General features: G+C 33.4%; 1 protein-coding gene across 1 annotated transcript in view; it reads right to left on the bottom strand.

The window, feature by feature from the left end:
* The window catches only part of KIF6 (kinesin family member 6), a 183,676-nt gene that overhangs the window by 102,634 nt on the left and 63,340 nt on the right, over positions 1–17,702 (bottom strand). Inside the window, exons 11-12 of the mRNA XM_062573606.1 lie at positions 2,003–2,108; positions 999–1,140 (exon numbers count right to left, since the gene is read on the bottom strand). Of these exons, the coding sequence (XP_062429590.1) occupies positions 999–1,140; positions 2,003–2,108 (248 nt within the window). The remainder of the gene's footprint in view (positions 1–998; positions 1,141–2,002; positions 2,109–17,702) is intronic.

Below are 17,702 nucleotides of genomic sequence, written 5' to 3'. Positions count from 1 at the left end.
ACAGTAAATCAAGGTTATTGCTAAATTTATTTGAAAGGGTCTTTGGGGAAATAAACACCTTATCTTCAGTGACAGATGCAGCAGAAACTGAGAAGCTTTCCTGCCACCTCACTTCAGACTGCTAGCATGCTATACATTGATGAAGTAAAAAACTATTCTCATTTGGCATATAAAATTGATCTGAAATTGGTGAACACAAAAAATGCAACTGAGTGGGTTTCTTTTTTTTTGATTTTTTTTTTTTTTTACTGATAAATGCAAAAGAATCTCTGCTCTCCATAAACTTAACTTTCTTTTTCAGTTCTCTAACATTCAAATTTTACTCACAAAGCAGCCACAGTTAGGGACAGGGTGATGCTGTGGTCTGCCCACAGTTCTGTCAACCAGCTAAAAATAACTCACTTGCTACATTTTGCAATGGTGCAGCTACTCATATGTTTCCTCTGAGGCAGTGAAATGGACAAAGCACATCTGAACAACTTAATAATTTTATACGTAAAAAAGCCTTAGCCTTAATTTAAAACTGCTTGTAAAGAGCCTAAGTTTTATATTTATCCTAAAGGCACAGAGTCCAAGAGTCCCCAAAGCAGCACTTCATCTGGCTAAAAATAACTCTTACAGGAAATTTTTTTCTTTGTAAGGTAATAAATTGTTCTTTATATAGCATCACAGTTTCCCATACGACAAAAGGCTTCGTTTTGTTGAGGAGGGTGTTCTAGGCATGGCCTGGTGCATAGTACTTGGATCTTGGCTGGAACTCTCTAAAGCTAAGTGGTGCTTGGATCCAGGATTTTGGTTTGGGTCATGGCTGAAATTGGAGCAGGTGCAAAGCAGGGGTCCTGCCACATAAAAGTTGGGAACTGAGTAATTGCTTTAACACACTGGAGTCAGTAGAGAGTAATTCCTTTCATACAGCTAACTCCCATCTCATACACACAAAAAATATTGAAGCCAGATCAGCTCAAACCTAAATATTTTCTTTCCCTCACAAAGGATACTGATTTCATTGTCTCTTTGCTGCAAAAGTTCTTTCAGTTTCTTCAACTCTTCTTTACCTGCTTGTACGCTAGTCTCTTTTTCTTCTGAAATGTGTTGTGAGAGCAGGTTTTTTTCAGAAATCTTTGAAGAATTCAACAGTTGCTAACAGAAGAAAAAAAGAAGTACGCTCTTTTAACTTTATCTCGAACTATATAATTACTCTGACTGCCTAGTTATGGTAGCAAAGTTGAGTTATTCTAAGCTCTTGAAAGAGGAAAATCATGTCACCAGTTAACTGTCAAGTTATATACTTTGCGTTAAGCATGGAACAAGCTGAATCTGTTCACCTTCACTAACAAGTATACAATTTACTTTAACATTTCTATACATAAACTCTAGTGTACTTTGATAACACCGTACTTTGAGTATTAACAATACAACTAAAACTAACATTTATGAACAATAAATTGAACTCAGGAACATACACTTTATCATATGGGAAAACTACAGAAAATACAGAAAAAGTATACACTATATTCAATTTCATAGTCTATTAATTTCACTTGCTCTTCCTACTTTAAACATACCTTGCTTGCTCAACCGTTTAGAAGGTCTTATAACACCATCAAAACACTCAGTGCAAAAGATTCAGGATATGGTATCTTTACTCTTCTATTTTATTTTTTTTCAGCATAGTCTGTCCAAAATAAAGCCTCCATAGTGCTGAGAATACAGATTGACCCATTTACCCATTTACAAATATCTGTGTTGATTCCTGTAACTTCTAGTGCTTATTATTTACTGCATGCAGAAACCTTGCAGGGGTTTCTACACAATCCTGCCACATTTTTCCAATTAGATTTTATATCAGTCCTCCAAGCACTTTTCAGTATTGCTAAATTGTGTTACACTTTTGCAATGCCTCTCAACTGCACTGCACTTCTTTTAACACTTTTCAACTGTGAATACCTCTTTCATATTCTTAGTGTCAGCTGTACCTCCATGTATGTTTAAAAAAATATACCTTCACATGAATGAAGCAATACTTGATCTTGCGCATGTCAGGACCAACATCTAAAATGCTTTCAGGATCATTATCTTCCAGAAATCTTTCAGTTAGCTCATCCAGCCTGAAAATACACAATATGTTAAAGGAAAATTTAAAAATTCACAAACAAGCAGACAATTCTGTAGGTTAATGGTTCTGGTTTGTAATGTGTCAAATGCTGATTTGCCAAGCTGACTGCTTCTAGAAGGTTGTTGTTCTTCAAGATCCACACAATTGCAATGTTTTTTTTTTTCCTGGATTTGATATTGGAGATACACAAATCCATAACGAAGTATACTTGCATGTGTTAATGAATAGTTCTAGAACTAAAAGCATTTAAAAAGTAGTCTTTTGTTTTTTTTTCATTTATTTTATAACCTGCTGTTCTCCTACCATCTCATAATAAAAATGATCTAAAGACTGCCCCTCAGCTCCAAAAGCTCCTTGCAAGCGTATGTCCAAGTATATTGGCAGAACTGCCAGATCTTCAGTTCTCACCTAATCTGCATTAACCAGAATTCACGTTAAAATAGCAATAAGTAGACACTTTTTGCATGAGATGCTACTAGTTAAAGCACTCACCAGTAAGTAGGGTACCTAGGCTCAAGGCTTCTTCAACCTGTTCTTTGGGCTGTGTACTGTGTATGCCTTTTACAATATATATCTGCTAGATAATAAACAGTAATAATTTAGGGAAGTAGAGGTTACCACTTCTCTGAGATGAATGTCACAGTCATACGAACAGCCTCAGATTTTCTCTTGCAAGCCCTTTTACCAGCTGCTCAAGTATTGCATTCCAGGATGCATGGCAGATCAACCTCAAGAGAAATGGCAGAAGATTTCTAAACCAAGTGTAGCTCACAGCTCACTTAATAAGGTATGTTTCTGGGAAATAGCAAGGACAAGTTCTGTCTCCATCAGCTGGATTTAAAGGTCTCCTATTTCCTGAAAAATGCTGTAATCACTAAATTTATAGATAAATGGTGGGCAACAATGACAGCCTTTAAAGAATAATTCGGTGATTTTAAGCATCAGGAGATGAACTTGGGCTCTGAAGCTGAATGAACTCAGGTTCTTCAGCATCAAGTGTTCAAGTTCCAGAGAAGGAAGGAATTCAGAGCCATCTCTGAACACTGCTTAGCACTTGCTTTTGCCTAGATCTATTCAGCTCCTCACTTAATATGCAAACTTTCTGAATGTCACTTCATAGTCATTAAGGAATTGGAAATCTTGTTGCTGTTTGCTGAATCACCTTGCTGTGAGCATATACCAAAATTTGAGGTATTAATACCATAGCATCTTAAATTGACCCTCTAGTAGGTATTTGGGATATTTTCCCTACTTTTAAAGGCTTCCCTTCCTCTGTATAGCATTGCTCCACTGTAGTAACATTCCCTGTTCAAAGATGAAACAATGAGATGCAAAACAGAAAAAAACATGGTAATTATTTTCAGAAGGTAACTCCTGAAAAATTTCAAGGTGTGTGACTGGAATGAAAACTGGCAAACATAATGGACATATTTGGTTATTTATCTCCTCCTTAGTTTTCCATGGAAACCTGTGAATTTTTGGAGGAAGGATAGCAACCCTTACCTAGTTTCATATAAGCTATGCTTTCTTATTTCCATTACAGACAAACATCTTGTCTATATCATTCATTGTATGTGCAAGACTCACCACTCCAGAATTTATGGAACACCTACTCAAGTCAATGTGAGCAGTAAATGTCAAGAGCTTAAAAAAAGGATATTTAAAGAGAAATAATATTTTCAAAAGCATTCATGGCATTGACTTGCTTCTCAAGTGAAGAGACTGTAAAAATTACTGGTTGAGAGAGATCAGAATTTTTCTTATTGCTACATAAATCCCTTTGCCTGAAGAGTCCTCCAAAAATGCCAGTACTACAACAGGATATTCGTTCTCTGTGCACACACACTAAGCACAATGAGCAGGAGAATCAACTCTTCATACATGGAGGTAGCCATTTGTGTAAGCACTGGGAAAAGAGAGAGATTTATACTATTAATGAGAATGCTAGAGTGAGTACACAGACACAAAGAAAGTCACTATCTGTCACTATCCTAAGCACCATATTGATTTCAGTGAATAAGAGGAAAAAAGTAAAAAATATTTTTTGTAACTAGACTGTCTAAACTGAATATATGAAATTACATGGAAGAAGAAAAGAGATGCACCAAAAAATCCCCCTGAAGACAAGCATAAGAAATGACTGCACCTCTCACATCTTTAGTTTTCCATGTAAAAATTGCTAGACCTATTTTTAAAATATACAGTGACAACTACAGGGATTGCACTCTGGATGTTCTGGGAACTCTTCCAGTATATTAAAGTATTAAACAAAGGTAAAAATAAACCGCCAATGTGATACAGATGCTACTTACAGTTTCTCTTTTTACTGAATAGATCCCAGTTAACTGAACTATTTTTTCCAAGTGATCTATCAACTCAACAATTGTAAAAATAATTGAACATTCTGTTGAATTTACACAGTCAGTTTTATACAGTTTCAAGATTTGCAAAACAAAAATGGTACTTCCAATTCCAAAGATGCCTATAGAAAAAAAACACACAAAAAAGAATGAGAGGAGGAAGGGAAAGAAATAATAGAGAATAACAGAAGAAGGAATACTAACTGTTGGAGAAAATTCTGTTTTGTACATTTTCTTCTCCTTAACTTAGTCAAGGCAAGTGTATTTGTAGGTGGTTTGGAAACAAAGGACTATGTAACTTGCTCGGAGGATCTTCAAAAAAAGCCTTATATAGAAAAGAGAATTTTTGGTACAAAGGTCTTAGTTTGTTTAATAAAATAAAAAAAAATGCAAAGAGATACAAGAAAGAAGGGAATTAATGAAGCTTTTGACATAGTAAAGGAAAACCTTTAGGTACTCTTTGGTTGGCAGGCTCCAAGTCAAAACAGTGTCTTACTAAAGAGACATTCTTCCTCACAGATCTTGACACATGTTTACTGGTCATTTTACAGGTGCCATTTAAATAAGGTGAATATCCTTGCCCTTCTTAAACTCCCAACTCAATGAGATTATTGCATCTCTCTCTTTTAAAAGACTGCACATCCATAAAGATAAAATGGAAAATATTAGAACATATATAATGGAAATACTAGAATATAGCACAGATTCATAGAAAATAGGGCTGGAAGGGGTTTAAAAAGATCATATAGGGCATCTACAGTTACAACTCAAACACATTATCTCTAGTCAAAACATCATCCACAGGTGGTATTCATCCTCCTATCAAGAGAGAAAGAAAATCCTTTTTGTAACAGGTAGAGGAAAGCCAAAATGGCTTTTAGTTTTCATTCAGCTCAACTTTCAAAAGATGGATAACATCTTTCTCCTTAGCAATAGGAAGCCTCCCCAGGGCTAAAGAAGTGACTTGACCTTCTCCTTTATGAAAAGGTGTCAGTTTTAAGGACATTACATTGGGACTGAACTACAGACTTAATGATGTCTTTGGACCTAGCCTCTTAGTTCTCTACAGAGAAATGGATATTAAACCATTTTTCTATAACCAAAGGCTGTTGCAAGAATATATGTCTTCAGATATCAAACTAGAAAAACAGATAAAACAGCCCAGCCCTGAGGAAAGGTGCACCTACTTGTTCAGGAAGAACAAGAAGCCCTCAGTACATATCTAGAGAACTCCCTAGCAAACCTTGCTTTAGTTGCCTATTCAGAGGCAGGCATATGTGGCAGAACAGAACTAATATGAAATCATGAATTAAAATAACAATATCCTTTTTCTTTATGAGCATTTTGACTGCAATCATAGTGGAATAATTAAAAAAACATAGGAAACAAAATATTTCTGGTCAGTTCTCCAACTTAGACCTGAACTCACATACCTAGACCTCTCTTGGTTAGTCAGTTCTGTTTCCTGGAAAAGTTACTATTTAAAGTGCTTTTCAAAAAGTCTTGAGTGATCAATCCTTAAATTCACTAATGACCATCTTCTACCATTATGCCAAAAATAGGTTAATACTTGCATGCCCTCTTAATATAGAAATTAGGAATGAAAACTGCTCAAAACAGTGAGATTTTATGGATTTGCAAAAACAGTAATCATGCTTAGCACACAATCCATTACATATTTGAAAAGATTCTAAGTTTGTGACTGAGCTTTTCTCTTCCAAAAACATCCCTATCTGTATGTGGTCCCCCTAACACATTGCCAAAAGCAAATGGAAAATAATCTAGGAAAAGCAAAAGTGTTTATGTATTTAGTTACTATGACACTGTTGAAGGTTTCAAGGTAATTCATAAACCAGGAAAAAAGTCTGTTTTTAAGGTTATGATGAAAAAACATCAAAAAACAGATAGGCTCTAGCAAAAAATCCAACCAACAAACAAACAAACTTTCAACTTTAGTATTTATGAACACTGTTGCATGCATTAGGGATTTTTCTTCTTTGCTTGATTTAATTTATAAAGACCAGTGCTATTAGCAGTGCTAGACTTTATGGTTGTTATGAGAGACTGACTGTGGAACAAATAAGTACTTTTTTCTATATTTCTGTTTCTTTATATCATCTTGAAAAATTAGCTTAGTAATATATCCATCAGTGACAAGAACAATAATTGCCCAACTAAAATTAAAATTAATTAAGATTAAAGACAATCAACCCAGAGATCTAGTAGTGAAACAATTTAAAAAAAATCCCAAACCAACCAAACAAAAGAACAGTTAGAGATACCTCTCACTGACTGGGACAGAAACCTGCATACAGACATGACCTCTATACTATTGCCTGAAGATCAGCACCAGGAATTCACATACCACCAGAGGTATAAACACACTAGAAAGACCCTTATAGAAAAATTTAGCCCATAGCCATGTACTTATCTTGATGGGAAAAAGCAATGATGGAGACAGTGTTTAATTAAGTGAAATTCAATGGAATTCAGTTAGCTACAAAGAGAGAAATGTAACTAAACTGCTTAAAAGTCATACTTGACAGCTTCAGCAGGAATATGCAGTGTGTACCTTTGTTTCATAATCTGGTGTTCTATTTTAAAATGAGACAAACTATTTTTTAAAAAAATTGTGTATGTGTGAGTGGTGACATGTCAGAAAAGGTTGCTCTGAAACAAAAGTATCTAACCACAAGATACTTGCACTAAAAGTACTAAATTAACATCAAAAAAAAAGTTTGTTTTAGAAATGCTAAAATTCCCCTTTCTGTGTAGAAAAGTCAGTATCAACACCACAAATTGCGCTTAGAAACAAGTATGGAACTAAGTGCAATCACAGATCATATTTACAATGTATTTCTTGTAATTGCTACCATTAACAAGCAGGCTGCTGCATTTTTCATTTGTTTTAGCTTACAAGTGCTCTCAATAGTGATTCCATGCAGAATTTATACTAATCAGATTGGGAACATTAATAACCAAAGCCAAGCTCACATGAAAGAAAAAAATATTTAAAATCAGCATTAAATGAAGATGTCTCTTCTAGCTTCTAGAGATCCAAACTCACTTCTTTTTTCTTTTTATCCTGTATGTTGCTAGGTAAAAGAAGTTATGAACTACTGAAGAGTTATTATTTAATGTTATTACAGTAGCTGGAGCCAGATGCAAAAGAGGGGATTTTTCATCTCTCTCTCTCTCTCCATTCTTCCTTTTAGGACTGCTAGGTTCTGCCCTAACAACAGCAGGCCTAATTTACACTAATGGGAGCAAGAGTGTGCTGAAGTCTATTGCCAGAACCCTGCTGTATCAGGAAGAATAGTTTTCCCCCAAAGAAACTCCCTGAAGGAGGAAGAACATAAAAGTATCAAACAAAGACCCATTCTCTGTGAAAAACAGCAGTAAACAAGAACAAGGTTTTCTTTCTCAATGTTCATCAGAAAAAAACAGTAAGGATGAGTAGCAAATTCCCATCAAAAAATTGTTTTCTAAGGCAATTCCAAAAAAAACATACTCCAGCATTTATGAAATTAATTTAAAATGATTTTTGATAGTGGTCTTATACATAATAGCATAGTACAAAAAAGGGTATTACACTGTCAATTGAGGTGAGTTTGAATCATGAATATCAGACTATGAATGAAAACGTAACTTTGCCAGGCACAAGTCTGTTCTTACTCTGATGCTAGGATGAAAACGCCTCACAATAACAAGCACTTGGGATGGAAATGTGTTAAATTACTAGTGCTCTCTGTTTAGTGAACGTGAATCAATCACAAAGTTCTGGTCTACATTTCTCTCTCTGTAGCATTCTCACTAATAATGTAAACACATACTGTACTGCAGCTCACAAACAGCTTTTGCATTATCAACTTTACCTCTCTTCCATTACTTTCTGTCCTTTCAGGAACTCTTTTTAATAAAGCCTGCTTATCATTCAGACCACACCTAAACCACAAAGCCTAGCCACATTATTTTAGATTACATGCAAGTTTTCTTTTAGCCTAGCTCCATGATTAGATGAGTGTGCGCTACTACAATTTTATTCATTCATCAAATAGCAGACTTTCATCTGTTAAAAAACATTCAACATACATTCCTACTTCTGAACCAGTCTTATGTTTGCATGAAGGAGGATGTAAATCACACAGCTGAAATGCATCAGAAAAGCACTCCTAGCCAACTGAGAGTGTGTTTTTAAAATTTAGAACTCTCAATAACATGCAAGATGTAGGGTCTCAAAATACATATTCTGGAAGGACTCACTTTGACCTTGCTTTATGTGCCATGATTCATTTCTGGGAGAGCTTGCCTTTTAACCCCTGATCACTGACACTGTAAATCACTTACCAAAATTAAGTTCACTTAAGGAATAATTAATTTTGTGTGTCAACTGTGAACTCCATGACATCCAAAATGGAAATCCAAGATTATGAAAAATAAGCTGCAAAGAAGCTACTGAAACCCTTGAGGACACCAGAGAGGTTGCGTCAGTGAGAGACGTTTGCTTACCTCGGCTTCTTCAGTAACCTTTCTCGCCTGCTATTAGCAATAAATGCCACGTCAATTCCATTATAAATTCATTCCAAAAATCCTCTTTAAGTATGTGAATGATGTTCACATAAACAATTTCTAAACTCACATCTTCCATAAACATTATAGATCTACCTACCTAAAAAATGCATGAGAGCTAAAGCAAAGTTGCTACTATATTTAATAAGAGCAACCACGTAAATTTTCTGTGTATCAATAAGAGAAAACCCTGGGGATTCTCAGTAGCTAATTTATCAATGGTGCCATGAAAGACAAGAGAGACTATGGAAAGTATTTCCAGGCATTGCTGTTAATAGTATGACAAAGATGATAAAGTATGCAATGCATCAGAGCTTGTCCTGGGAAGAGCTATAAATCATCATTCATCAAACCAAAGCATGTCATGCAGGAAAACATAAAAAGGTCAGGAGAAGGAGGTTAAGCAGGTTGTTGAAAGGAGACTGCATATAGAGTTCTATATTACTGCTTACACATATCATTATAGACAAATGTAACCTATTTTTAATATTAATAACACAATAGAGATTAATAAGTGATAAATCTGATTTAATTCTTACTTAACAGAAAAGGAGTCTTTTCACTCAAATGAATAGGAATTGGGTCAGCACATGTGCACTCAAAAAATAACTCATTTTGTCATTCACAATATTCTTGACTCTTTTTTCAAATGACTTTATTGACATTCAACACTTTCGGAAATTCTTCCTGCTTACAGCTAGTTTAATTTATACTTTATCAATAGTTGACATGCCCTAACTTTATGTTCAGGAAGTAACTGAATCCAGAAAATGGGTGATGTTATTTTTTTATTATTTTTAAGTTACAATTATTCCTACTCTCCAGAGGCTCTCAAGTACAGTTTTCATTAGGCAAGAGGGTTCTTATGTTTTAGCCTACATCCAGAGGTGAACAAGAATTTACTACCACTGACTGCATCAAATGCAATGGTTTAAAATCATGCAATAGGATAACTTGATCTCAGAAAAGAATTTCCTAGAGAGGTCAGACTGGTCCAATAGATAATTTGCATACTTTATGGCTCCAACCTAACACATTACTGATAAAATTCAGTAATTTATCAAATCTACATTGGGAGGTATCCAGAAAGAACAGCTCACCACTTCGAGCAGCTTGAGAACCCTGAACTATCGCAAAGTGCCGGCCAGCAAAAAACAGTGACAACATGACTAGGAGATGCATGCTTTCGGGAAAAGGAAATGGGCATTTTCAGACCTTAGTGGAACAGATCTCCCTCTTGTTCCACTTCAGTCAGCAATTGGTCTAGAAAAAAGCAATGGGAGAAATGTGCACGATGGTGAACACAATAGCAATTACCTAACAAATTACTGACATATAATAATGGTAATGTATTTCATATCTAGAAATAATTGCTTAACTTTTAATAAAAATAGGTTAACTCTTGGGTAAAATAATAATAAAGGTAACTAAATAGTGCAACTAGTTACCTAAGCCTAGTATAATTCCCTCATTAGATGCTTTTAAGAACAGTTTTTTAAACACAGTCGAGGACTGCCATAAAAACATTTTGTACCATCCTGGAGCAGGGAAATAGAGCAACTGAGCTCCTGAGCCTCTTTTGTTTCTATACTTCAGAAAATTTTTATACATTTTGTTGCTTTAATTATCTATATGCTGCTTTAACAATTGAAAAAAATCTACTACAGAATAATAAAGACAAAGATCTCCTTTCTGGCCCTGACTGCAATGTCTTTCAAGAGAATGTCTGAATATAATGTACTTTATATTGAAATGTATACTTTAAGTAAGAGGACATCTAGAATGGTAAAATTACATTTTATGAATTCTCTGTGAAGTTCAGTTTCACCCTGTAAAGTGAAAAAGCATTCCAGGCTAGTTTGTAAGTAATCATGATTTTTTCAAGTATTGAATTATACAAGTAGCTTCATTTTAAGAAACAGAATTATGGGTGATAATGGATTTATTGCTGCAAATGACAAAATGCTCATTTATTTTTAGGATAACTTTTTAAACTAAAAGCTTGATTCTGAGGTGTCATATAGTAATTAAGAACCAACCATAGTTGATCAGAGAGATGAAAGCTGAACTAACATACTGTCAGCTTCGTTCTTCCAGCTACTCACTACTAACTACCTATGAGAAAAAACTGATACTGTTGGTGAGGTAAACATAAACAGAAATAGGTATGCATGAACTTTTATAAAAGATGCACATCATTACTTCACTGGTGTCCTATGTATCAATTTTTTTTTTGTAATTTTCTAATATTTAAAATTTATTGTTTTCATGATAGATTATTAAAAGACAAAAGAGTAGTCCAGGAATAATCAGAACACTGAACTTGGAATAAGCAAATACCAACTTCAATACTGATTTTTAAAATTCATGTTATTTTCCTTCCTTTGTTTTTTCCTTAATTTCTGAATCTATGAAACAGATAATTATACCAAATTACATAGGCAGGCAATTCACAGAATATTAGCTTAGGTGAATTCACAGAATATTAGCTTAGGTGAACAATGTAGATGGTCTGGAAACCATATAGAAGGACAGAAGTTTTAATTCAATGATATTATATGCATACTAGGACTGACTGTACAAGGTGTTAATCTAAATTGGTTAAAAGCCTCAGACAATGATTGCCATTGGAAATCAACTGAAAGTGCGTTACTAAAAGCCTAAATTATTCTTGAAAATGAATCCTGCAGATCTTCAAAATTTTACCACATATTAGAATTTGAAGTTGCTAAAGACAATTTTGGAACATTTTCTCATATATTGAATTTTGGAAAACTTCTAGTGTTTGTATAAGGAAGTGAATCCTATTGTTACTACGCAGATAGCAATTCACTAAAATGGTGGAAATAAAGCTTGTAAATAATATTTAAAAATGGTTATCAATATAGTAACCTTCCCAAAAAGAAAGCCATGGTATCTCGTACAAAAAAGGAAAAAGAGGCACAGACGTGATCAAAATTTGAAGTTCTAAAATATATATGTTACATATTTAGACCTATAAAAAGAAGAAAACTGAGAACACCGCAATATGGCTAATAATTATATTTAAGGAATTAAAGTGGTATTCATAAATCTTGAATGTTGTCTGGTATTTCCAGGTCTAATAAGAACATGTTTATTACACCAGACGGTCATTTCCTAGTCCTTTACTCCTAATTATTTAATATTGTCAACAGGTGACAAGTACTTGTAAAAAAACCTGATAATAAAGTAAAAATATGTTCCTTCTCTCCTGTAAATGAGTAGAAAAAATGGATTTGTTAATATCATATCCATTTTGTTCACAATATAAACAACAATTAGGATTTATATGCAGCCTCTTTATATAGTCCATAGATTTGTATCCGAAGAGACTACCTGAATTCAAGTTGGTGTGGAATTTAATTATTTTAATTCTTTTTTCCCAACTGTATGGAGTTTAGTTACTTTAGAGTAAAAATTTTGTAAATAAAGCTTATAATTTTGTAAAGCACTCAAACAGTATCATACTTACAGATGAATAATTAACATTAAACATTTGCACTGCACAGTATGGAAGCATACAGCTCTTATTGTAGGTATCACTCTCTCTTCTTTTTTATTAGACATACGGGCAAAGCTATTTTTACTATGTCCTTATATAAGGAGATTCTTCTGAACTAGATGGCTACAATATGGCAAACAGATGTTAAGTCTTTCTATACAGTTGAAAATCATTCATATCAATGATGAAATGCACAGAAATCTAAATCTCTGCACCAGTAAGTCAAGGGGAGATTTGGCATGGACTGTAATAAGACCAAGACTGGCTTATATGGAGAAAAAAAAAATCCTCAGTAATACTACAAGTGCAGAATTTTGGCAGAGAATAAACATGTCAAAAAGCTTGCAGGTCACACATTTGCTTCTTTAACAGTACTTGCTAATAACAAACCTAAAACATATACATGAAGAAATGCTACTCACTATCCACAAATATTTGTGTCCATAATGATAGTCATAATCTAATCACTAGAGTACATTTGTAAGTAGGAATAGAAAACTAAGCAAGGAAAAACTAAGCTTCAGTTTGCTAAAATTTGAAAAATAATTACCATTAGATATAAAGTAGCAGGAACCTCAAATAAAAAGAAAGAACATAGGACAAGAATAAAAATTACTTAAGAAAGTCAAAAGGACTCATGTAGATGAAAACTGAGATGCTCCTATAATATAGAAGAGAGAGGTCTTTTTGAAAAATTTCTGTCAGTATCTTTCACAAATTTTTAATTAGATGCAAACTCAGAAGAAAAAATTATTCAAAAGGTATTCAAAGGCATCCAACAGACTTCTGCTCTGACCAGACACTTCTGAATGTTGGAAATTCACTCCAAAACTTTTTGAAAAAGAAATCTAAACAGCCACTTTCTGGTATTCTATTCTATCTTTTTTTTTTTTTTTTTTTTCCATACAGCTCATTAGCATGAGTTATGGTATAATCCATTATCTCTCCTTAAACAACATGGCATTAGATGACTGGTATACTTTTGAACATTAGAACATATGACATAGCATGTGGTCTCCTTTTCCTTGTGAAATAAAGTTTCAAATCTTTGAAAGAACTTTAAATTATTTCTCAATAATTCAATGTAAAACTATTGGCCAGTGTAAATAATAAAAGAAAATTTTCTACTTACCTCAATGACCTAAGATCAAAGAAAAGATATTTACACTTTCTTATTTTGAGCATCTAATTTAGGTACCAGAATTAGGAATCCGAATATTCTGTGCAGTTGCTAAAAATTTTCTATCACTTAAGTGAAAAAAATGCCCTTTGGAGAAATAAATTGATTTAATATGCTTCTAATTCAGGCACCGAAGTGTTAATGTGAGATGTTTTGAAACTACTCTATGGTTAATGCAGCTTCCCTCCTTCAATACTGTGCTACATAGTACTGGTTCTCAGTGTCATATAGTCTCTTAACTTCTGCACAAATCCACTTTCTGCATAGCTGTGTTGACATAAGGCAAGGTAATATGCTTTTACTTCTTCCATCTTGCAACTGAAATTGAACACTGACATCAGCAAATACGAACATTTGCTCTGCTTTGTAAATGAAACCATTTGTTAAACAGCTTAAATATGAGTAACTGTTAAAAGCTTTATATTCTACAACAGTGCAATATTGTTAATACCATGATAGCATACAGATGTCACAATGTTGAAATAGAAAAATGAAAGACAGGAAGAAGTAATGAGAAATCCAGCACTAGGATAAGATGAACAATATATGACTGTTGAAGTAAAAAATACAGGAGTTATAATAACATATGTATCTGAAAGAAATAAGGTAAAGTTATTAATAAATTAAAGTGCTAAGCCAGCACTTCCGGTCCTGTTACTAGAGAATTCCAACTGGCACCGGTTCTGGAAGCGTGGGTGCTCCGGAACACAGGATTTTGATTTGAAGTTCTGTCTTTCTGGGCATGTATTTTAAAACGTTGTTGAGCTCATTTATAACAACAACAACAACAACAACAAAATCCCAAATGATTCAAACAAAAAGGCCTTTCCCATTTATTTTTGGCATGTTTCTCACCAGAGAAAAAAGAATACATTTTAATGCAATCTAATTCTATTCTAAAGTATAATACAGAAGCATGTAAGTTCACAATTTCCTTCTATTCAGGAAGCATGATGCCATTTTATGTATTTTTCTCAAAGCGTTCCTTTTTTTTTTTTTTTTTTTTTTTTTTACTAAACAAGAAACTAATTTTCTAGCTCAAAGAATATTTAGAGATCAGCTCATTACTGCTGAGGAAGTAGATATGGACATCCAAAGCAAGCAATTCAGATTTTGGAAGCATTTTATGAACTCCTTTCTGATCCACTTATGTAGTCTAGCGAAGCGTTTTATATGTGCCTTTAAAAAAACAAAATGAGAGCAGTAGAATTCATATATGTTTAACATCTATGAGAATAAAATAATAAAACTAAAAATATTACATAATAATATAAATACTAACTATTAAAAATAGAATTCTGAATTAAGAATTCAGAGATAGCTGTAGCTTTATTCTCAGGAGAGCTTGTGTTGCATAATAATTTAGTATTCACAAGTAAAGCCAGGAGCATTTGTTTTCCATTCTGTTGTAAATTTAGTGAACGACAATGTGGCAGCATAGAAGTTCTTAGGAAACCCTATCTGACAGTTTTTCTTCTGGTTTTTCTTCTGTTAACTTAAAAAAAAAAAAAAAAAAAAAAAAAGCCTTCTTCGATTCAAATGAGAAAAAAAGACAAATGAAGAACCAGCTACAGTATATTCACATTCACATACTGGCTTTAAAAATCTAACAATTTTAACTCCAGCAGCCCACTGACTTCATTTGGAATACTCTGCAAGTGAGCAAGTGGAATGAAGCTCATTATTGTAATAAATGTTTGGCATAACTTTGTATGTCACAAAACATACAAAATACTTAACCATTTTAACATAGTATGAACATTTATTTTCAAGGCAATCACTAACAGGTAGAGGGCAAAAATCAAAGTAATAATTCCATTTTATTAGACTAAAATATATTATTGGATCTATGGCTGTACTCATTGAGTCTAGTGTCCTATCAGCATCTATCCTCTACTAAAAAGTGTTTGAGATAAAGACTTATGCACAGAAAGCAAAATAAATATTTAGTAAGTGCTTGGAGTTTTTCACTGATGTGTTTGGTACCTTTGATCATCTGATCCAGAATTAAAGATTAAATACAAACATTCACACAGAATGCTTTCAGAAGATTAATTTTGCTCTGACCTCCCTTAAAATATGTATGATGAAACAGGATAAGAAAAATTAAAATATTCAAACATATCTACTTTTGTTTAGTCTATATTTAATAACTTTTCTCCTTACTAATTACCTTCTCCTAAGTTGTAACAAAATGAATCACAGTAAAACTTATGTTAAACCTGGAAATTTTGAAAAGAACTATGTAAACTTGAATTATTAAAATACATGTATATATGTTGAGATAAAGTTAATTTAACGTTAAGCAGAAGATAACTAAGCAGAAACTTGTAAATAGTATTTGAAATCTACTCTATATATTTTTAAAAACTTCAATCAAAAAAAAGTATTATTCTGTCAGAAATCCCCTACAGTACTTATTATTCTCCTAACAGCCATTATTGAGTAGTGACTCCAAATAAATAGCAACACACTACACTGCATTATCACATACACCCTGTCTCTTTTCCTCTAGCCTGTGTCATAACAATCTGCTCCATATATCTCCTAATAAGTAATATTATTTAGGTTTCATTATATAATAACTAAATGCAAACCACAAAATAGACATGTTTCAGTAATAGTAAATCCTGCTTTTATCAGCCCTCATCCAAGTCAACATTTATCTCTGGACTGCTCACTTGTATATTTATTTTTTAATTTGTGCAAACTCTCCAGATAACAAGTAGCCCCAAACTCAGATGCTCAGTCTCAATAAACAGAATTATCACAAAGATTTGCTATGTTATGCATTGATAGAGATGGAACATTCAGATGCTATCTGCTGATGTTCATATACTTAAAAGCTCAAAAATGATCATGACAGGAGGTTCAAAACTACCACAAGCAATATGCTCATATAAATAATGTCTACATATGAAATCAAGTTCAGAATGTGTACATTTTCAAAAGCACAGAAAGATATTTTCATTAAAGTAGTGGCTTTTTATATTCATAGTTGTTGAGCTGTGAACTTTCTGTGTGCAAAAACACACAAATGTGAAACTTCAAATAAATAGAGTCTGACATTTGATATTTCCTCCATTGGCATCGTTTAAAGAAAAGATTGACTCATCTTTCAACATTCCATTCAGCATATAATGTTAATAAGTGAGTCTGACTAGCTCATGAATATGATAGGAATATCTCTAGCAATATCTTGTACACTGTTTAAGACATTGTATACATAAAAAATTCTGTATAACCAATTATGTTTTCCATTTTAAGCCTACAATAAAAACGATCTTTGAATAAAGTCACTATTTGGAATGCTAAGGGTAAATGTTTGAGTCCTTGTTGACTATCGGTCCTCAGGAAATGCCTTGTATCTCAATCACTAGTACATGAGCCTGAGGAAACATAATTAAAAGACAAATTAAAAAACTTAAAAATGTTATGTTGTCCTAATATAACTGAGTAATCAATTTTTCTCTGTAACTAATTTTTCCTTCTGTGTTTTATTACAGGTAGAAATTTATTAGAGGCATAAACTTTCCTCCTTGCTTCCCTCTGGAGCACTAAGAAGTGAATTTCCTTGCTATAATTTCAGAAGCAACCTTTTTCTGATAAAATAATGGACTATTTTGCTATACAGATTAAAAAAAAAATACACAAATGGTGAGCTTTTTTTTAATGTATTTCTGAAAACAAGGCCTCCCAGATGTTTGTATGTTATAGTGCCACTGTATCCAGTACTTCACCTTCTTAGTTTCCTTTGCACACTCGTATTAAAAACTTTCATCTACTGTAAAACCATTTCCATCTATAAGACTGCCAGTTTTGTGGCAAAAAGCCAGTAGAAAATCTCAGGAACTGTGAGTATGGCCTTGGCCTAAAAATATCCTAATGATTTCCCAAATCTTGATTTCCCTACAGAACCAAACAGCAAGCTAGACCATAGTAGAAAATTAATGT

Source organism: Rhea pennata, chromosome 3 (genome assembly GCF_028389875.1).
Source record: "Rhea pennata isolate bPtePen1 chromosome 3, bPtePen1.pri, whole genome shotgun sequence".
Taxonomy (NCBI): Eukaryota; Metazoa; Chordata; class Aves; order Rheiformes; family Rheidae; genus Rhea; species Rhea pennata.
This window is presented reverse-complemented; position numbering and strand designations above follow the sequence as displayed.